A 22461-nucleotide genomic window follows, 5' to 3' on the forward strand; every position below is an offset into this window, starting at 1 on the left:
TATGGGTCAGTGCTGGGATTGCTGCATGCAATACACACTATAAACTCCAGGCAGTAAGTGAGCATTATGGTGGATAACTTTATTTTGAAATAGCTTGTCAGAACAAAGTAGAACCCAATGCCCTGGTGGTGCTCAGCATCCAGGAAGCCCAGTGGGACCACCCCACCTTGTCCTAGTCCAGCTGCCCTCAGCTCCTGCCCTGCCAGGGGCAGCTGTCCTATGTTTGCCCTGAAAAACAGGCTAGCATCTGTGCAAGGACTGGGCAGAAGCTCTCGGGAAAGCTCCAGGCCAACGCCAACCCCATCTTCTGAACCCTGCCAAAAAGTACCTGCCATGTTGGCTTCCAGAACAGCCCCATAGGCACATACAGGCCATGAGGAGGAGAGTGTCCAAGCAGCAGCTGGCTGGGGGAATGGTGCTGTGCTGCAGCTCCAGCTGCAGTGAGCTGTCACTGTGTAGGAGCCAGCCAGGGCATTACAGCTGGCTTGGCACTTGCTACAAAGCCCTTCATGAGCTGGAGAGTTGGACAGTGAGACCGAGACCAATTATGGAAGCAAGCAAATCGGCGTCATCATGGGTAGTGTTGCTCTCAGGAAGGCAGCGTTCTGGGCTTTAAGATTCAATTCAAAAGCCCTGTTTTATGCATATTCAGACCCCCAGCTGAACATGCTCCTGGCAGGATGACGGCAGCTTGACGTTACAGCCTACTTTATCTATCCGCCTGACTTCCTCACCACCCCGCTTGCAGCTTTTCTGCGCTCGCTGACAGTAATCTGTGGTTTGTGGCCTGTACTAGCCTAGTCTCAGAAACCAAAATTTGAGGCATGCTGGTGGTGTGTGCTGACAAGAATGGAAAATACGGGGTGTTATGGGGAATAGCCGAATCTCTGGACAGAGGGCCCCAGAGTAACAGGCTTCCTGCAGACTGACTTGGTGACTAACAAAACCATAAAACAAGGAGGAACAAACAATGGGAAGTGCCTGTCTGACCAAGGCCAAGCTTAGTGTCTTGCCTGACCGCTTCCGGCCCTGTGCGTAAGGCTTGGCAGCTGAGCAAGAAGCCAAGCTGTGACTGCACGTGAGCAGCTCAAACAGTGCCCTGGGCTTCACTGCAGAAACTCATCATACTCTTTGGGGAGCAGGGAGTGCTCACAGGGATCTCTCCTCACCACTGCTGGTCTGAACACTTGGACAGGAGAAGGAGCCATCGGAAGGGGCGCCACTGTGGCTTTGGCTCTGCTTTGATGCTGCAATACAGGGACAAAATACGAATGCACCTTGTGGAAGGAGGCACCGGCTTTTCCAACAGCGCACTGTCCGATTGTGTCTGCATGTGCCAGCTGTTGAGCATCCCTCTCCTCCATTGCATCAGCTTATGCTACGCCCATCCCTCTGCTGCAAGTGAATGTTGCCCCTGCCATATGCTGCCTTCCCTTTATCACGAGGGTATCAGGGAGCTGCCCTCAGCCCTTCTGTGGGAAGCAGACCAGAAGGGCAGAGCGGAGACTGTCTAGGCTAGCCAAAGGCAAGAGACATACCTGCTTGGGTTGATGCCGCTCTGGTCGCTGGTCCCTGGGCTGGGTCTGCTGCCTGTGCAGAGGTTTGTACAACATACTCTTCAGGTATTTGTAGAGGTTGCTTTTTAGGTGCAAGGGGTTATAAGCAACTTCCACTTCCAAGCTGTTCAGGGCGCTCTGCTCAGACAGAAGAAAGAAACCAGTGGCTATGAAATGTGACAGGCAGAGGCTGGGGGTTTTTATTGTTTTTAGTGTCGAGGGCTGTTTTTGCAGGGATGAGCATTACAGACACTCCATGCCACCCTGCAGTGATGGGAGAAGGGATCTTCGGCTGTGCTGCTACTCACAAAGACCACTCTTAGCTGTGTGTAGAACAAGAGACACCTGCAACCAGGTTTTAATGGATTTAAGCATTCCCTTGCAGGATGCAGTCCTGTCCTCCCCCGTGCCCAGAATGAGACAACAAGCTGGAGCACCCTTTCTGGGCACTGTCACACTCAACTCTGCTTCATAAGGCCTCTTCCCCCTCTCCCCAACAGACATGCAACATTGCTCCAAAGGACAGGCATTTGCTGTCCATGAAGAAAGCTGTAGGATATATTGGCTGCTGGGAAGAAGTGCTCCATTATATTCCAGCTGTCACTAGGCATTTTCACAGCTTTTTCCTCCTCTGCTTATCTGCTTAGACCTACAGTGAGGGCTCTGCCATTCCTGGCATGACCTGAAGCAGAGGCAGACAACTCAGGAGAAGAACATATGGATGCACAATAGGAAATGCAGAAGCCTGAATCTATTGGAAGAAACAGAGACACTTTGTGTATTGATTTATCTCATGCCTAAAGCACCTCTCTCTGCAGTCTGAGGAGGTTCATGCAATGAGGGAGATAGATACATCTTCAGCAGCAGCTGCATGTCCTGTGCATAAAGGCTGATCATTACTCTGATCCCTGCTTGTACAACAGGGGTCCTTTCCACAGATATTCCTGCAGGGCTGTCAATGACTTACCTCTATAGGGCCATGCACTCTCTCAGGATGTTCAGCAAGGAGGGGTGGGAAGGTTGACGGCAGCAAGAGCTCTCTGATGGCAACTGCTTTGACAAGTAGAGTGGCAGAGTCAGAAGGGACAATGATGTAGTAGGAATGCACCACGATGTTCCAGTTGTTTTGTGGCTCACGTTTGGCCAAAAGCATCCACTTCCTTTTCTAAATGGCAAAAGCCAAAACCAGTGTGAAAAATGGGCAATAGCCACTTCCTTCAGCACTGAACCCTGTAGAGTTCAGGAGCAGAGACATTCATACACATCAGAATAAGAACTGCATTACAGTTGAGGATAGTATGTTGTTTGGTTTTTTTTTTTTAATTGAATGCCAGACAATTATTAAGAGAAACATGCAATTTTGCTTTATGACTTGTCAGTAATGGAAAGTCCTCCACATCCCAAGCGTTTGTTAATTATTTTCACAGTTAAAGATGCACATCTAACCCCAACCCTGACTTTTGCATTTCATACCTCCAACCACTGTATTTCTGATAGGCTAGAGTCTTCTCTAAGGTTTGATGTGCTGCAGCATCTTTCCAGTGGATACATTGGCTTGAAGGATTTATAAGCCCAACTCTGGCCCATGAGATGAAGCTGCAGCTTTTGAAACATGTTTTCTGGTGCAAGCTAGACAGATCTTACTAGATGTGCACTAACTATTCCTTTCTATGGCAATCCTGACTACTGAGACTGCAATTTTCACACACTCACCAGAAGACTATGACATAGAGCATGGAAGCTATGCTGGTTTATCTCCAGTTCATCCCAGTCTAGCTGCCAGCAGCTTGTGGGCTTAATGATGAAGGGCAGGCCGTATAGTACAGACTCACAGACCCCTTCATACTTCAGAGCCCTGCAAATATACAGCTCATGTTAGTGAAGCACAGCCAACATGAGACCAGCAAGAAGACTCTATCAGGAGATGACTAGCTCAAGTGGCCATGGCAGTATCAGCTGCAATACAGCTACAAGCACTAATGTCTGTATTGGTGCGGCCTGACACTGTGAAACCTTGCAGAAAAGTCCAATTACAGTGAAAAGAGGCTTTCTTGCTAATTTCCAGACTCCTTTGCATCTGTGTTGACAAGAGCATGCCAAGAAGCAAATCCAATCTTCATGTGTTTTATATACAGAATGGATTGTTACTCTTGCCTTGTGGGTAATAACTCACCCAGGAAATTACATCTCTTCCTAAGTGATTTTTACTGGATCGTGGTTATCCTTCGCTTAAACTGACACAGAAACTACTCCTGCACAGAGCCAACATCCCACCACAAACACCACTACAGACTTTACAGTGCTTGACATTGCCTATCCATAGCACACTTCTGCTTCGTGACAGGGCATTATTAAGTAGCTTCAGTGCTACTAAATGGCTGTGGGCCATTTAGGCACAATTACTGAGTGCTCTTCAGCTACTGACAGGATGAGAATCATTTTAAGAACAACTGTATAGTTTAGAAATTACACAAAATTTTTCTTATAAATAAACCCCAGAAAAGGCACCAGAGAGCGTCACTCTTCTTGTTATGGTCTGTGCTTACCAGCCCAAAGACTGCTGATGGGAAAGTGAATAAATACTTAACGTGAAGTAACACAGAACTATGAGGCTTTCCTTGCCTTTTTACTACTAGTCAACTAGTTAGCTCAGGCTCTGACATCCAGTTAATTGCTGCAGCCTCATTAGGTAGTGAGAGAACAGCAGAATTATATATGGAGCAATGGCTTCAATCTACAGAACTTCACACTGAAGGAAAACCACTGTTGCACGAATAACATTTATACTGTTACACTCATAAAGTGCTAGTGTCATGGTAACACTGTTTTTGGCTCTGCGCTTCTGTCTGCATGTGTGGGATGTGCTGTTCCATAACACTAAGGGTTATGGGGATTGAGGGTATCTTACATGAGAATTTTGCCCACTAACACTTTGAGTCCCCAGCACTTTATGGTGATGTTACTAGGTCCTAGCTGAAATTGCACAGAAAGAGCGTAGGCTGTTATTATAGCTGCCTTCCAGTTGCCAAGCACAAAGCATATAACAACGCTTACTTTACAACCTGGAGTTTATACAGCACTGTAGCTGGCCAGGCTGCCATCTGGCAGGGTGAATTCAAATCTGCTGCTCTCATGGTGCCATCAACCGTCCCAGAAAGTAGAGCTGGGTCGAGCAATCTCTCCTGCAAATCGCACTTCAGGCACACTAGGAGAAGGAGGTTGGTTTAGATTGCTGGAAATGGCGATGTTTAGCACATGACATGCTCAAAGCACTTAGAAACACTAAGTTAATGTTTTCTAGTAAGGCAACTATTAATGGCAAAACAACGCTAAAGCCTGTGACACAAGGCAACAGTCTATCCCCATTTTACTCATGTGGGGAAATACCACTGCTTGGCATGTTAATGAAACAATGGTTGGTTGGTAACTGGGAGGCGAGTTCCAGTTTTGATGATGAGTGGCCAGCTGTAGAGGGAGCAGAAGCTTGTTTCCCAATGCCACACTGAGTACAGGGCCACACATTTCCTGCCAGCTTTTCTATCTGTGTTTGTGGAGAAAACCAGCACACTGATGACACTAACTCTGGTATAATATGATATATAGCTGCATACAATTTCTCTGGCCTTCTACAGGTTTCTTGAGTGTGGGAAGGTGAAAAAACCTGACTGCAGCGTAACTTGGTTTGTCTTGTTAGCTACAATAAGACAATGCATCAAGTATGAAATTCAATATACTGAAGAAGGAAAATCTACCTTTAATAAAATATTATAATTGCCTGTGCTGGTCTGGAGGCTGTTATGGTAGCTACTACATAAATAAAAAGTCGCACCAGGCTTTCTGATCTGCTTGCTAAGGAGCATATCTGCAAAAGCCATCAGCAATTCTATATAAGCTTTGCTTCCAGGCTGGAACTGGCCTGTGGATCACCAGAAGAAAATAAGTGCACTTCTGCTGTGATGGCAATGGGAAGCTGCACATGAGTACCATATTGGAGTGGCATGTAGTACCGTATTGGAGAGGCATGGAAAGGGGATTGCCCGAAGTGCATGTGCAGATTCTCATGGCAGTGCAAATGGTGACAATACAGTTAACAGCAGCTTATGGGAAACACCTATTTCTGCTGTAGTTGTTGGTGTTTTCAGTGCTCACCCAAGGATGGATTAGAGATTTAGACTTACACTAGTAAAGAAAAAAAAATTACATATTCCTTATATTTTTTCCCATGCATTATAACTGTTGGCAGCTCCAGCTAGAACATTAGCTATTTTAGTGCTTAATCAATAGATATAAATACATGCCAAATCCCTTTGTAAGACAGCCTTCATTTAAGTGGAGTTCTGGCACAGACTTCTGGTATCAAATAGAAGGAACAAAATTTTTAGGCCTATACAACTGAGACAGAAGGTCCTTGGCTTTCAGTATGTGAGGGCCCTTTTACCTTGACCAAGTGGCTATAAATTCACATCTCTTCAAGGAACATTTTTGCTGCAGAATGGAAATTAATTATGGCATCAGCAGCCACAGGACATGGCAGCAACCTGGAAGTGTTCTAAGCAAATGACCTCTCTCAGCCCTCTAGGCCTGAGACACCAGAAACCCCAGACAGATTTCAAAGTCACCCAGAGACCTTACTTGGGTCTCTAAATGTGAGGAAACATGCCCATAGGACAGGTCTGGCCAATCTTTAAGGCTGTGGGATTTAGGAGTTCCCTGCAGAGGGGGAGAGAAAATAAAATACTTAGGGTGGTCTTGGGTGCAGCAGCATGGCTGAAGCCTCCTGATGGAAGGAGGAGGTGGAGGTGCTCTCTCTCTGTGCCATAGTCATTTAGCCATGTTTTAAACAGCATCTCCAAGCTGATGACATTGTCCTCTACGGTTTGTACATCAATGTCCATTCCCAGGATTGCAATGTCTGCAGGAAAAAAACGCGAAAAAGCACAAACATTTTTAGCACTAGAAAAGAACATTCTTTTGCATTTTCCACTAGACCACACTATCCTTAGTCCCTCAAGTATTTTTGCATAATTGAGAAGCCATTACCATGCCAAGCACAGCACAGCATTATGATGTCCTCTGAAAAGGACATTGCTAGAAGCAGAGCTGCTCCACAGGCCACAGCAACACCGTTATTATCAATGGGGTGGGTATCAACACTGTTCTTATCAATGGGGTGGGTGGACTGGCTACTGCCGTCTTCAGAGGACTAGTTGTGACTGATGCACACCATCCTCTGCTGTGGTCATCTTAGCACTGGCCTCAGAGACTCTTCTCACAATTTTAAACCATTTCCACCTTTTTCCTAAGCAAGGGACACTGGATATTTGGTGCTATAAGAAATCGGAGAGACTGAAATGCTACACTAATGGGGAATTTTGTAGTAGTGATGGAAAAGTACTACTCCTCATACAGAAGATGAACGTTACTTCGTTACTTTGCAATACTGCCCCGTGACTAAATTGCCAAACATCCTCAATGTGTGTTTAAAAGAGCAGCTAGTTACAGACCTGAGAAGAACAGAAGCAAAACTTGACCCAGACCTGACCAACACAGAGGACATATTTCAACATGTTACAGTTGACGTGCTGCTTGATAACAGTAATCCCGCAGTAGATCAGCCTCGCAGATACAACAGTCAAAACTATCCACCACCATTACATTTCATTTCAAACAAGTGAAATGCATAAAATTTAGAGACTTGTTTAAAAGAAATTAAAAGGACAAAGTAAAAATGTTTGCAAGGACATAGCAAGTATATAAGCCACGATTCTGGAGGTGCAGAGCAAATGTATATGATCTAGCAACAACATTTTGGAATGGAGAAACGTAGACCGGACAGCAGAGTTAGGGAGGTCATAAACAAGATTAAACCCTTGCAACACCACCACCTCCCCGGCCCCTTGCAATAGGAACTCAAAGGTGCATCCAAATGAGAAGCTAGCACAAAGTCTGGCAGATTAAATAAATAAATAACATTCTAAAAAGGTAAAAGTAAACACAGAAGGAAGAGACAGCCTTAATAGGGTCACCATACAGCTAGGATGTGAAACAGGTATTCTGAGATGAATAGATAGCAGAAATAGCCGTTTCCCCCCATTGTGTTTACCAGGCCAGCTGAGGACTAAAATACAGTGCTACATCCATCTGCAATGAGAAATCTTTTCTTTACGCATTAGTATTTATAGTTTGCAAAAATGACACTATGCATCCGCTCCTACATTAAAAAACAAAACAAACCGACAGAAATTCATTAGTCTCCCTCTACATGGCAAATAATCTAGGGCTAACATAATGACTGTAATTCTTTAAATGGTATGCAACTTGCAAACGCACTTTTGTAGTATGGCCATCACAGCAGGACATACATTCCAATGGTCCCCACCATCCAGCCTTGGAGAAGGCATTGAGATCATGTAGGTTGTGCCTCTGCAGCAAAGAAGATTCAACTCCTACTTAGGATGGGAGGTCCTTCACACTGTCCTTGTTACTGAAATCCTTTCATTCTTAATGTCCGGTCTGACTGTCCTTGGCTGCAAGGACATTTCATTCCTTTTTTTTTTCCAAGTTATTCCCAAATCTGTACAGTAAACTGATTATTCCCTTCATTTTGTAGCAGCTTTTAAAAATTTATCTTAAGACTGCTATCATGCCTTACCCGAGTCTTCTCTGAGCGTTATGGAAATATGAGTTTCTACCCCATGGAGCAACGCTGGAGGATACTCTGGTGGAAGGAAAAATCCTGCTTTTCTCTGGAGGCTGGTCTTCATGAACAGAGCTATTACCACCATCAGTCTCTTGCCCTGATGCTATGAGTCTTGCTCTCATCAGTGCAGAACGCACTGATGCACCTGGAGAGCATGCTGGCTGTGCTTCAGCTGAAATGTGCTCCCTACTTTTTTTAGACTTAGGTTTCTCTCTGGGATATGCACTGCAGATGGCATTAACAGTTCAGAAGACAAAGCACCAGGAAATGCATGTAATTTACTTTAACAAATAGTGTACACACAGGAAACAAGGAGAATTATCTTTGTTTTGAGAGACTGTGTTTGGGGGCTGGTAAATGTTTTAGTTCTTTCCTCAGTAAATATTTTCCTATTTTTAAGTTTTCTCTTCTATAATAGATATGTAGCCACTTACACACCTTAAGTTGGCGCAATACATGGCAATTGTAAAAAGAAATTCACTGCATTCATTGCTGTCCATTCTTAGGAAGAACAGGTCAGGATGCTGACATCTACTGTGTGTTGGGTCTTAAAATTCCTGGAGAGCAGATATGCAGAGCCATTTAGTGCTCAGCCATCTGCAGAGCACATATAGAAAAAGGTTTCCTGGAACTTGCAGAAGACGGATTTTGTTCATAAAAAATGTATTAGTGCTTTATCCTCAGTGCTTTTTTTTTTTTTCCCCCCAAAGGAGAAATAGATAGTGCCAATATGTATATCACATACAAATATTAACCTTCCTTAGCAAATGGTTTGGCAATGCTCAGATGCTTTTAAGTGTTTGTAATGGAGTAGGGGCAAGATAATAATAATTCTCATGTTATCAATTAGAGGCCAGTCCGCTCGATCCTACCAATTACTCCCACACATCATTCTCACCACAGATGTTGTATGCATTGCTCTCTTTACGGGATTTATGTTATATCGTGATCCCTGTTCCAGTCTGCAGTCTGACAAGTGCTAACATTTTATCATTAAAGAAACATTGCAGATTTAGCCCCTGTCCCACAGAGGAGCTGCTGTGCAATTTTGAAAAAGCAATCCTTGTTGCTCATCACATGGTCTGTCTTTGTCTAGAAATGCACTCTCCCAAGGAGGTTGCCCCTGTGAAGAAAACAGCAAGCATTTTTCGTCCACAACAGGCTGTTCTTAGCACATTCAAAGCTATTCTAAGACTTGCCAACTGCAGGGCTTCAAAATATTGGAGTCTTTTCTAGCTGCATTAACCTGGAAATAAGCCTATGAGAGGGGATATCCTGATCCTGCCTGCCTTCTTTAAGTACCATAGGAAATTGTAACTGTATGTTTCTTTCCTCTCACCTCCCCGAGCTGAAAAATCAGGTGCTTTCTCAGGATGCAGATTTTGCATCTCCACATCTTCTTGGCTTTGGAAGAAGCAATTTGTAGTATAGTACTATGTGACAGTAAAATAACACAGATGGTAACATTCATTAGTGGTCCAGTAGGAACCCTTGCAGTGGATTAGGATCTCACTGCAGTAGCTGCAGTATAAGCAAGGCAATGAGGTGATCTGAGCCTTGAAGGTTTTACAGTCCAACAGAAGATGCCAAAGAAGGAAGCAGGGTAATACCATTTACTCCACAGAAGTCTAAGAAGAAAATGCAAGCTTCTCACTGAATTGTCTGTAAGAGTATCTTGAAATCATGAAATACAAATTCATTTTGGCTGGCAAGGTAACTAAGTGACATGTCTCACTGAAAGCCTGACCAAAGTGTCACAGCTGCTGCCTCCCCAATGGCTAAACCTCCAGCTTGTTGTCTATGCCTTCCCCAGTGCAAGTGTCTGTGGAGTATCGTCTTGAATACGATACTCAGCAGCATATTCGATGCTGTAGGTATTTTTTTCTTGCATAAATGGAAATTTCCAGCCTTCACCAGATACTTAACAAGCCCAGTTTAACAAGGTTGGTTCTGTCTATCTGGCATTTGCCAAAGATGTCTGCTTCATAGAGACAAAGAACTGCACAAACCTGCCCCAAAACCTGTTTTTTTCTCATGTTTATTTATTAGAATTTGTCTTATGCCTTTAAATTTCACATCCAAAATTCCTTGGAGGGTTGGGGCAGGAGGAGGGAGAAAAGCGAAGTATTTAATTCCAATAGCTATATCTCAATATAGGTTCCTTACTCACATAAACGGTCTGCAGATCTACAGGATTAAAGACGAAAAGAGATGATAGACCCTATAGCACAGATTTGCAAGTTAAGTGAAAACAGGTTCACTTTTTCTTTTCCCAGGGTGGTGTGAGCACAGACCAATTTCCTGATATCGAACAGTTTTGATGGAGGAATGGAACTGAGGGGAGGGATTTAGGACTGTTTCTTTCAATAACAATGGTTTATACAGTACACAAAATCATAATTTTAGTTGTTCCTGGAAATTTTGGCAATTTCTCTCATTCCAGTATGCCCTGAGTACCAAGTCATAATTGTTAACCAAGTCTCAGAGCATCCAAACATCCTTTTATCTAAAAAAGAAAAAAATAATCAAATTTTCTTTTATTCCAGTGATGTTCTAAACATGGAAGATAGCAGAAACTCTAAACATAAACATCATTTATAAACACAGTTTCCAGCTCCATAAGTCTTAATTTAACTGTTTTCCTGTGGTATGGCTTTTATATATAGGTATATATGTCCAATAATCTCAGTTTTGTTATCAAAGTCTTTGAACAATAACTGTGTTACAAGCGTCAGAGTGCGTCGGATTGTTTTTCCCTATCACATTGTGACAGTAGTTCTCAAGCAATATAACATCTCTTGCTGTATTTGCTGAAACAATTTTGTTAGCTGTTGCAGGTTTCTTCAGTGAAGCAGATGATCTAGTAAATGTTTGCAGTTCATGTAGTAAGCTGTCATGATACTTCCATTTTGAAAGCAAGCTTTTGTGATGCTTTTCAAAATGGCATTTAAGAGAAGTATGCTGTGCTATTAAAACACAATAAAGGCAAAGCTTTGTTTCCTATTCAATCACTCCATGTTTCAGCATCAGCCATTCTTTGAAATCCCACATCCTGCATGGGATTTCCAGTAAGTTTATTCTTTTTTTTCTCCTTCTCCTAATATATTTAGTCTGTGCCATTTTGAAGGTCGCTAAATTAATACAGTTTGGTTTAAATACACCACTACCTAACTTATGCTGTAAAAATCTTTTCAAATTGTGCTTAAAATTTCACTCTCATGTCACCTTAAATAGAGTAATCACACATAGCGAAGGAAATTATTGGCTTGTTTTTGAGGTTTGGAAAGAATAAAACTCAGTGCTACTGTTGCATGCAAAAGAACCGCCTGACTGCACTAATGTTCTATCTGAGTACTTACCTGTTATTTCGTTTCAGGAAGTCTGCCAGTAACAAAACTTGAGTCCTAGGGTGAAAAAACCTGAAATTCTCATAATTATAAAGAGCTACAGCTCTTCATTGTTAGAGTCAGTCCATATTTCTATTGCTTCCAAACTTGGCATTCATGCTAATGGGTGGCTGTTGCTGGTCTGTAACAGCCTTATTTCTTCACCTCAAAACTAGATGTCTTTCTAAAGGTTCTTGATTCTCCAGAAACTGTGGGCTTGATGCAGAAATCTAATAAAACTGTACCCCCATGTTATGAAAGGAACAAAATTAGGTCATATTCTTGAAGTTTGTCAGTATTTAAAAGACAAAACAAAAAATCCTTTATTCCAGTTGTGTAATGGCCAAGAGAGTTATCTACCAGAGGAAATATGACACGCAGGCTGTTAAACAGAAAAAAATAACACATCCAAGTCAACTGGGAAAGAAAGGCGAAAGACCAAACAGACCATTCTGGCCTATTCTACCAAGGTCTAGGTCAGACATTACAGACAGATGGTGGATGCATTTATGAAAGATGGGTGAAGCTAGGAAAACAACATGTTCCTGTTCTTGAAATCAGGAGTCATGAATATTAAGACGTGAGAGAAACAAACCCCTGATTTTAAGTACATTTTAATGGAAGGTTCTGGAGAGGCAGAATGTTTGGCTCAGGGAAGAACACATAAGGATTACCGCAGTGAACGTCAGAAGTCAGATATGGAGGCACTCAGCCTCTTCATACCCAAGAAACATCCATACAAGATCAAGGGGAGACATTCCATAACAGGTGCCTTCTGCCAAGCCTCCTGCCTGACAGCCTGGCTGTTTTGAAAGTAATACTCAGAATGGTTGGATAAAAAAATCAATGTGTGGTCTGGTCAAAAGGTACACTGGACGGGAGAGCTTCCTGATTCGGGGACCAGATTTAAATGATCCCTTTTGAAAATTTGGGCCAGTGAGATGAAAGAACTTTGAGGAAGCTTGGCTAGCAGGACACAACTAACTGATCCTTACAAAGCAGACATGATGTCCAGCAGCTGGAACAGCAGCAAGAGACAGAAGCCTACAATGATGCAAAGACTTTTCATGAAACCTAGTCAGACAGTATTTCCACTCGCACTGGTACACACGGAGGCCATTAACTGTTAAGACCTCAAAAGAAGGACTGACAGGGCCAACCAAGAAGAGAGCTCAAATCTAGCAATCTAACTTTAAAGCCCTAGAGCATGTCAGAAGAGATTCTGAGAGCCATTTACCAAAGCCTTTACAAATAGGTTAGATTTTTTCAGGCTAATCAGGTTCACAGCATTTTAAGATCTCTGAGGTCTGTAGTAGAGCTATATAAAACAATAACAGAAGATTTGCTTCCAGTAAGCTGAGATGGAGTGGGCACAAAAAAAATTCTCAGGCAGAGGGTTTAAAAAGAGATGATTTTCTGATATGCTCCAAATATAAATGCAGGATGCAATGTCACAGCAATGCTCTGGATATTAAAAATGTACGCAAGTTCAAACAGCCACTAAACAAACTAATGGAAGAAACAGTCATGGTGGGATACCCACCTCATAATTAATTGCTGCACCACAATGTTTATTTTGTAGTGGGGGATGTGCTGGAGTTGAACACAGCACTAATTCTTGCACTTCCTGCATGCTAGATCTTGCAACTTTAGTGTTCTTTACTGTAATTTTTTTCTAATACCATGAATAGTTTTTTTTTTGCAGAAACAGAGGTAAAAAATCTTCTTCGTAAATCAGCTGGGCTCCTTTTTCAAATTATTTGGACTATCCGTTCCCTGAGGCTCCTCTTAGAGAGCAAACACATCATCTGAATCTTCTCATAAGTAGAAGATTCAGAAAATTACAATTTCATCACCTGAAATTTCAATGGCCTTTGCGTCCCCATTTATGTTTTCATTCAATTTACTGGGTGAAAGGGCTACACAGCTTCACTTTTAAAAACAATAAGGTGTGGTTTTACATGCTCTATAACAGTCTTGTGACCAAGAGGCACACAGCACCTCCTGTTTTGTGGTGTTTAGTTTTTCAAGGCTTCCCCACGGGGGAAGCAGTGCTGTGCAGCACCAGCTTGCTGCAAAGTCCTGGCAGTAATCCTCCTCACTCGAGAAGCCAGCATTTGCAGCCACCCAAAATACTGTCCTCTTCCCACATGGACAAGATCGGTGCTTTTAAAGAATACCTAAGCCTTGGAGCTGTAGGCAACAGTTCCTTCCACAATTTTGTTACTCGTGGTTTTGGTGCAGTTTTGGCATATTAAATTATTTCTAAAGTCATGTTAGAATGACAGAACTTTGATCTTCTTCCTTAGGACTCAGTGTTCCCTGTGTTAGTGGTAATGGTGCTGGTCAGAAAGAGAAGATGGTCCCTTTCTCTGGTCAAGCAGCTTTACCTGCAGAGATGAGCACTCTCCCCGAGGCCTCTGTTTTCAAACAGGCAGAGTCGAGAATAACCAGCTATGTCTCATTGAGGGAGACTGCCCCTTCAGGGCAGGAAAATTTTAACGGGTAGTAAGACGGTAGATATACCTCTATGTGCTTGATTATACAACTCAGTGTTTGATTCAGTCGGCCACCAGATTAGTGGGATGCAGAGGCAGCAGGGATAGCAGTCATCGTCTGTAGCAAGATGCACCTAGTCAGTGCTGTGCTGTAGACAGGGGAAAACCAGCGTAAACTCCTGCTATTTATCAGTCATTTTATCAGCCTTGAGAAAGAGCTGAAATAACTGAGCAGATTTGAAAGTTAGGTTAAACGAAATACAGAAATGAAAGTTGCAGTTACAGCAGCATTGCAATGTACAGGATTTTACCACTGAAGCACTGTGGTGTTGGACTTTTGATCATCATCTGGCTGGTTTATTTAGTGTCTGCTCAGCGCCTTTTGCTTTGAAACAAAAAGTCTCAAAGCAGGAGCTAACAGGAATTTCTGTCTGTGAATTTCTCATGACTATAGCTTAAATTCTCACTGCTGAAAACTGTCAGACTAAGGGAGGAGTTCTTCAGAGACATGGCCAGGAAAAATAACATTGCAGGGTCTGGGGTGTATTCTCTCTTTCACTAATGAAGGATGTGGCCAGGTGTGCGAGGGACAGAACAGAAGGGAATCTGCAATCCACCTAAACATTCCCAGCCCCTCCTCTGCCAATTGACCAGAAATTTGTTACTGCAACCAGAAAACAGAAATCCTCTGTAGGATTATTAAAGCTGTAAATGGCCTGCCTGCTTCTCCTTTCCTCCCTTCTTCCTGCTTCTCTCTCCCCCAAATACCTGCTTCAAGGATTTTTTGATCAGCCAGTCAATTGCCCAGGGTGGTGCTCAGCAGTATGAGTATGTGTGTGTCTGAGAGTGTGCTACCCCTATAAACTGTGTGCATTTTTCTCTTTAATCTCTCAATAAATCTGTGTTGCACATGAAGTCAATTTTAGGTAATACCAAGAGATGCAGTAATGCATCTAGTCCATATGCTAATTTTGCCCAAATGTGATAAAGCCCCAGAGAAGTGCTGTGGTACAAACTTTTTGCCATTCCTCCAGGCACAGTAGTTCCACTTACATGGGTGACACTAAATGACACAAAGGAAAGTGGCATATATCAGACCAAAGCAAGAACTAGTGCTTGTCCTGCTGTCCAAAGCCGTAATTTCCCTGAGTCTTACACTCTTACACTCACCACTGCTGCTGGGCTCTTCTGCTGGCATGCACTGTTCCACGTCTTCAGGCTCCAGAAAGTCTCTCTTTAAAACCTCAATGACTTGTATTCTTCGCAGACTCACAAGGTCTACATCTTTTAACTTCTTTTCCAAGTGATTTACCATTTCTTTGTTGGACTGGCTAGTCAAAATTGTGATCTGAAACACAAATCAGAGTGTACAAGATCTGCCTCTGACCCTAATACTTTCTTGATAAGCGATGATGCCAGGTCTGTTTGAATAGCACAGGTCCCACTATGGAGAGAGGAGAGATATCTTGCTAAAATATCTCATCTATTCAAAAGCAAATGTAAAAACTTTTTTTTTTTTTTTGTGCTTTGGCTTATATTTAAACCAATATGAAATGGATTGAGAGGTTCACTGTAGGAACACCAACAGGTTTTGTGCCACTGCTGGAAGAAGATGGAACAATCTATCACTGTCTTATATTCTGAGCTTTGCGCTTACAGTCTGAGTCTGTCTGTGTATAGGAGGGACTCTGCCTGAGACTTTCTGAGGAACGGCACCACTTCCCATTACTGCATCAATTATAGTTCAAGTAGATTAAATTGTTACTTCCCATTTGAGGGCTGAGCTGAATGGGAATTATTTTTTTCTTTTTTTTAATAAATATGTAGTCTATCCTAAAGATGTTTCTTAAGAGAGCAACAGTAGGTGTGATTCCCACCTCCCAGTTTTGATGTAATACTGAGTGACTGCAAAGAGTTTCTTCATCGTTGACAATCAGCAACAGTTTCTAGAAACGTCAGGCATTTTTGACACCAGCTTCTACCCTCAAAGAGTAGTTAGGTGAGAAAGTTTTGAGTTCTGGCCTTGCCTGACAGTTAGTGACGGTGAAGTACTGAGTCTTCTCAGCACATCTGCTCATTGCTCCAAAGGACTATTTAATAATTCTAAAGCATAAGGTGTGTTTTAGGTGAGGCTGCTAACCAATGTCCTGTAGGGAGCATTTAGGGAAACTTAATAGTAGAGCTTCACAAATGACTTCTACTATAAACAATGCCAACAGAAGTGACAGTTCCAAGAGTTAGGGATTGTTTCGTGGTTGGTTTATTTTTGGGGGGAGTGTGTGTGTGTGTGTGCTATATTCCTGCTAGTGGATCTCCATCTTGCTCAGACAGAGAGGGGGGCAGGCTGAGGCCATTGGTGCTGTCTGTGTTTGTGTAAGTGCTCTGTCTGTCTGTCATCTGTGTGACCAACCATGCATGTATGTATGTGTTATATACATGTGCTCTGTGTGCATCTGCCTGCTGGGAACACATGCTCATCCTCAACTGGTTGGGCCATGGAGCTGTGGCAGCCTTACTGATGTCAGATCAAGCCTGATTTCCCTAACAAATTATACCTCCTTCAACTGAACGTACCCATAATGTTTGCCTCTGAGTTACTGGGAATGAAGAAATTATTATGGGCTCCTTTCAGGAGCTAATGAAAATGGCTAACAGGGACTATTCTTGAGCTGGGTGTAGCTGAACTGTCAAAGTTATAAATATCTTTTCTAGAGCTATAGACAGAGCATTTGCTACACAGAAGCACCTTTATTTGATCGAAACCATAACGGCATTACATTTGTAGCCTATCACCTCCAATTTACCCTTTTCACAACCTGAATCACGCTAGCACATGCTGGTCAGAGACCAGGAGAAATATTTTACCACATACAAAACCAGCTACTGTGACTTCCCTTCATGTTACCACAGTTTCTATATATAATCCTTTAATGTCATTATACTTCCTAATCTAACAAAAAATGGGCTACTGGTGACTTGAAAAAAACTTTTCATCCTATAGCACACTGGCCACATTTCCTGCCCTATAGCTGCTGCTGAGACGTAGCTTCACTGATGCTGATGTTTTTCCTCCTCTGAAGTCAGGATCTCAAAAGAGTAAGCATTTTCAATACTTTTTAACAAATATCTGGGTTTTAAATGATTGCAGTTTGTAACAAAGTCTGCCTCCTATGCTTACTAGTCAGCTACGAATACTCTTGCCTCTTTGCGGTGTAAGTGTTAGGAAAATGCACATTTGCCTAAAGGCTACACCTGATTTGCACAAGCAAATTGCCAGTGGCACTCTTGTATAAATACCGGCCATCATGGTCTCGCACTAAAGAAACTGTACTTCTAATACAACTATAACGCCTCCTTAAGCGCTTGCTTTTCTGCTAGTTCACATGTAGGCATACGTCATTAACAGCTTTTGATACACTATGTTTCTTCATCCTACTGCTGTTCACAGTCCTGTCCTGTCCTTCCTGCCTCTTCCTGCTGAGCCGCAGTGTGCTCTGCTGATTCCACCCTCCAGGTGTTGCCTGCGATGCGGTGGCAGTGGGATGGTGCCGCAGGACAGCAAGCGGCCACGCGCTCCTGGCGCGCAGCTCCGGACTAGTCTCTTCCCCATGGGTGGAAGCATGGGGAAAGCTTTTCGGTTTCACTTGTGTTGCTTTAGAAGCGTAACAGCAAAAGCAAAAAAGAGTGCTTCTTTCAGAAGAGAAGACTTCACAAACAGAAACAGTAACTTTCTCTGCTGAGATGAGCCAGTGCATCTCAGTGACAGGTCTGGCCCCTGTCTGGCTGCCTTTTCTCCTCCTGCCCAGCTGTGCACACTCCTTCTGCTAAGCATCTTCTCTCTGCTGCAGGATTTCACCAATAATGATCTTACTTGTTCCCAATCATTTACTCCTCAGTTGTTTACTGACTGTAATTATACGCCTGTAATTTGCTGTTCCAGTTACTGTATCTCAGTAATAAGGCCACTGAGATGTCAGTTTGGCAATTGGGCATTGATGCACCAAAATGACATACAGAGCATTAAATTTTGATGAATAACAAACACTCCAGATAAGTCTTATGTTAAATCTTAACTGCAAAATAATGGAATCAACTGATTTATGAGGGCACTTATCTAAGGCATGAAGCTCTTGAAACAGAGGGAAGAAATTGTATTGGTAGAACCTGACATCCCATCAAAAAACAGATGGAACTAGAGAGTTTAAAAAATTTGATAAAGCAGGCCTTATTTTCTCTTGTCCATGCCTTATAGTTCAATGCAAAAATGTTTCTCCTACTATGTTTTCTAATCATAGAATCATAGAATGGTTTGTGTTGGAAGGGACCTTTAAAGGTCATCTAGTCCAACTCCCTGCAATAAGCAGGGACAACTTCAACTGGAGTTTGCTCAGAGCCCCATCCAGCCTGACCTTGAAAGTTTCTAGGGATGGGGCATCTACCACCTACCTCTCTTGGCAACCTGTGCCAGTGTTTCACTAATGCTTTAAAGTATCACAGAAACAGAATTGCTACTTCACAGTGGACTAAATAGAAAATGCTTGTGAGAGATGAGAAGTACTCCGTCACCACATATGGTCGACCTGACACAGTTGAATTTAAGAGGGTAAATGCCTACTTTGACTGGCTTAAGTTATCCCAGCTTCACTTCCAAGAAGGTTGTGGGGTTTTTTTTTCCTTCTTCAAAAGATACTGTATCTCAACAAAAACATTCAAATGCCTTCTAAGAAAAAGAAACAGAAATAAAAATCCAACTTACTCTGCATAAAAATAATGCTTGTGACGAAAACAAAATTTCAGTCACGGAAGTATCTGAGGCAGAAAGCTGCCTTTTTATAAGGGTGAAATACCCTTCTGCCTTTCTGTGATCACCAGCTTTTATTTTTCAACAAAGGTCTGAGAATTGTAGGTGTTCTTCTGCTCACTTCTTGGCTCCTTAGTGATCTGATGGTGCATATTCACCCTTCTGTGAAAGACCAAGGCCACCCCTTAGATCCCATTTAGGCCTGTGAAACACCTTTTGTCAGGATTTGCAGAAGACTGAATTTCATCCACAGGTCACATTTACGCAGCATGCCGAACGGCAACGGGAAGGATTGCTAGCTTGGAGAGAAGTCCTTTGCCCTTGAAATTCTCCACAGAACTAAACTTTGAGCTAAAATTTCCTCACGACAGCCAAGTATGATGTTTTACCTTTTGGAAGCTCTCAGCACCCTCTCCAGTACCTCTGCTAAAATTATGTGTACTATAATATTTCAGATCTCTATGCTATTTCAGTTTTCTCTCTAGTTTTATTTTGGATATTTTTCAAATGAAATAGGACCACTATAAATTGTATCCACTAACGAAGCTACAAAAAAAAAAAGCTAGTCTTAATTTAATTTTTCTTTCCCTTTCCTTTATAAAGCATGCATTCTTGGAAGAAACATCTGATGCCTGTTACAAACAGCTCAAAAGGAAGTAAGGCAGCAGAAACAGGGAATGAAATGTAGTTAGCATGGAGCAACTCAGAGGGAAGACTAGAGCTGGCACATGTGACTGATGTCTGCAGTATTTGCTATTGTATGGAAACCAGGAAAATTCAAAGTCTCCAGTGTGGACATTATTTGAATGTGGTGAAGAAGGGAAGAGGATTATATGTTCAGCTGTCAGTGAGAGGCTTCTAGTTTACGAGGGTGGCAAGGAGCTCCTCCTACCTGCTCAACTGACCCTCTGCAAGGGTTCTCTAATACTGTAGGAGATATTTTCTGTCAGAGATTCTCTTTGCAGCAATTTAAGTACAGTTTGCTGCATGAAGTTTCTGAAGAATGGCCACATGTCCTGGGTTATAAAGTTCTTCTCCCTAAGAAATCTTTCAAGTTAGAATCCATGCATATTTGAGAGTGAGTTTTTGTTTGCTTGTTGTTTGAGTGTTGTGGTTTTGCTATTTGTTTTTTTTTTCCTGTTGGTTTGGTTTTTTTAATTCAAAAATCTACTACATCATTCTCTGATTTGGGTAGATTTGGGTATACTGGAATTAATCATACAACTGTTGGTCAGACTGCTGTTCCAGCTAGGCATGACAGCCAGCTCTACATCTTCTCAGATTGCCCTGAGCATTTTTATAAGGACTCTCCTCTAGGATCTTCTTTGGATGGGACTGAGTATACATACCCAGGACCTTTGCAGGGTCAAGGATAGTATAACAAGCCAGGTGAACTTGCTATTTTCTGGTAGCAGGAAGAAAAACATTTGGTTACCTATCAAAATTATCAACAAAGTGGTATGTGGTCAGATTAATTCTGAAAGAGTGGAGGACACCCAGTTTTCCAGGCTGATCCAAGTATACAAGAGCAAATACACATTGGCAAATTGTCAGAAGAGGAGGAATTAATGTTGCATCTATGTGCACCACTCCTATGAGAAAATGGAAGTAGATTGTAAAAACGGTGGTCAACACTTTCAACTAAGTGTATAATACCACAGCCTATACTGCAGTAGGTGTCTTACATCCCCTTGCAATGAAAAGCATAATATGTTTTCATAATCTAGAGAGACAAGGATCGCTTAGCGGAGTATAAACTCCCTATACTCATGGATAACTCTATTTTATTCCTTCAACTATACTAGAATATGTCATGGATTTTTGTTGTGTGTCGAAAAAGCTTTTGTCTCAAAAGCGTACTCTGTTCCAACCCCCCGCTTTGAAGTTAAAGCACAAATCACATTTGAAACGGTCAGGAAAAATACCTCAAGGCCCTAAGAAAACACAAAAAAAAGCAGTAAATCAGGAGAAAGGCTTCCTGAATAGACACTAGAATTGAGTCTTAATTACAGCTGGGAGAATCTGCCTAATCACAGCATGAGACTGGAAGAGTTTAAGGAGCTAAATAAAGAGAAGGACTGGGAAAATTTCACTCATGGGAGTCTGGATTCTTTTTTAGGACTGACAAAGCTCCAAAACCAGGTAAACCCTGAGCCTGGTGAAGTCTGAAATGAAAGACAGTTTGGAGCTGATGTTTCTTCATGTCCAGAGGAAAACACCATTTCTACCCGAGTCCTTCCCCTCTTGATAACTGCCCGTCCTTTCACATCATTTGATGCTTCTTTAAAAAAAATATTTCTTCCTGTGAACCTTACCCTCCTTTCTACATTTGCACATATGTTCTCATGTCTTGTTAGCAGCTTCCTTCCCACTTACGCAAGTACACACACCCAGCTGAGAATACAGCCACTAGCGTGCACCAAAATCTATTAGATCCTGTCCCAGGACTGCTGTACCTATAGTTTTCCCTAGATATATCCCCTTTTCTACAGGAATCTGCCCAGAGGGATTTGAGGACTTGATATATTCATGCAGGACTTCTGGACATCAGATCTCTGAGACAGCTAGATTGCTGAATACCTTAAATTTTCTAGCATGTTCACTGTACATAGGGTGATGTCAGGGCCACTGCTCAAGCTAAACAGTGACAACACACCTATGCAATTGGCTCAGGAAGCACTGTACAGACCTGCTGTGTACAAGTTCATTGCACTGAGAATCCTGGGAAACAAGACACCAGTATGTATGTGTACTGAAATCCCAGACAAACATCAGGCTGTCCTACCATACCAACTCATGTCACTAACCTGTCCAATAAGACTTATTTAGATAAAGTCCCTGTTCTTTCTACTTTCTCCAGGCAAATTCTCAATAGCCAGTCCCAAAACTTCACAAAGCCTGAGCAGAAAGGAAATGTTTGCATGTGTGTCCTGCTTTGAGCAACACAGGATTCATTTTTCTATACTGTAAAGTCAGTCAGCCTCCATAAGCAACTCAAACCTGAATCTGTCTTGTTTCCATGGGCATTCAGATTGCTACATGGGGTTTTTTTGGAGGGCTTATTTTCTTAATTACTCTCTCCCTCCCATGGAGCCTGGATACCACACAAACTATCATCTTAATGTGCGAACGAGAGTCAAGTCTGGTGGATGGCTCCCACTACCTTCCCAACATTTTCTTACCTCAACAGAACTATTTGTTGAGCCTCCTGCTGCTGTGTGTCTGCTGTATTGTTTGAACTGTTGCAATCCATCCTGCACAGCTTGTACCACTCCATTTCCCCCCTGTGGGAAACAGCCTTCTCTTGGTAGCGAACGGAGCTCTGAAATGCAGGCTTGAATTCGGGCAAAGTTTTCTCTCACTTGCTGCAAAATAGTATTCAATGACATTGAAAGACTGGAAATGTCAAACTGGTAATATGAAATATTTTTCCATAATGTGGAAGGAGGCTTTTGAATTCACAGCACCTAGACAAGACTGGGGGCAGGACCCAAGTCATAAAGCAGGGAACAGTGATATG

The 22461-nt window shown here is 42.4% G+C and overlaps 1 protein-coding gene across 1 annotated transcript in view; it reads right to left on the reverse strand.

Moving 5' to 3' along the window:
• Positions 1-1073: 1073 nt before the first annotated feature.
• Positions 1074-22461, reverse strand: part of M1AP (meiosis 1 associated protein) — a 40873-nt gene continuing 19485 nt past the window's right edge. Inside the window, exons 4-11 of the mRNA XM_054203230.1 lie at positions 22124-22306; positions 15311-15488; positions 6295-6468; positions 4611-4761; positions 3270-3411; positions 2524-2721; positions 1539-1694; positions 1074-1247 (exon numbers count right to left, since the gene is read on the reverse strand). Coding sequence (XP_054059205.1) covers positions 1107-1247; positions 1539-1694; positions 2524-2721; positions 3270-3411; positions 4611-4761; positions 6295-6468; positions 15311-15488; positions 22124-22306 — 1323 coding nt within the window. The 3' untranslated portion in view covers positions 1074-1106. The remainder of the gene's footprint in view (positions 1248-1538; positions 1695-2523; positions 2722-3269; positions 3412-4610; positions 4762-6294; positions 6469-15310; positions 15489-22123; positions 22307-22461) is intronic.

This window comes from Rissa tridactyla, chromosome 5, assembly GCF_028500815.1.
Source record: "Rissa tridactyla isolate bRisTri1 chromosome 5, bRisTri1.patW.cur.20221130, whole genome shotgun sequence".
In the NCBI taxonomy this organism is placed as follows: Eukaryota; Metazoa; Chordata; class Aves; order Charadriiformes; family Laridae; genus Rissa; species Rissa tridactyla.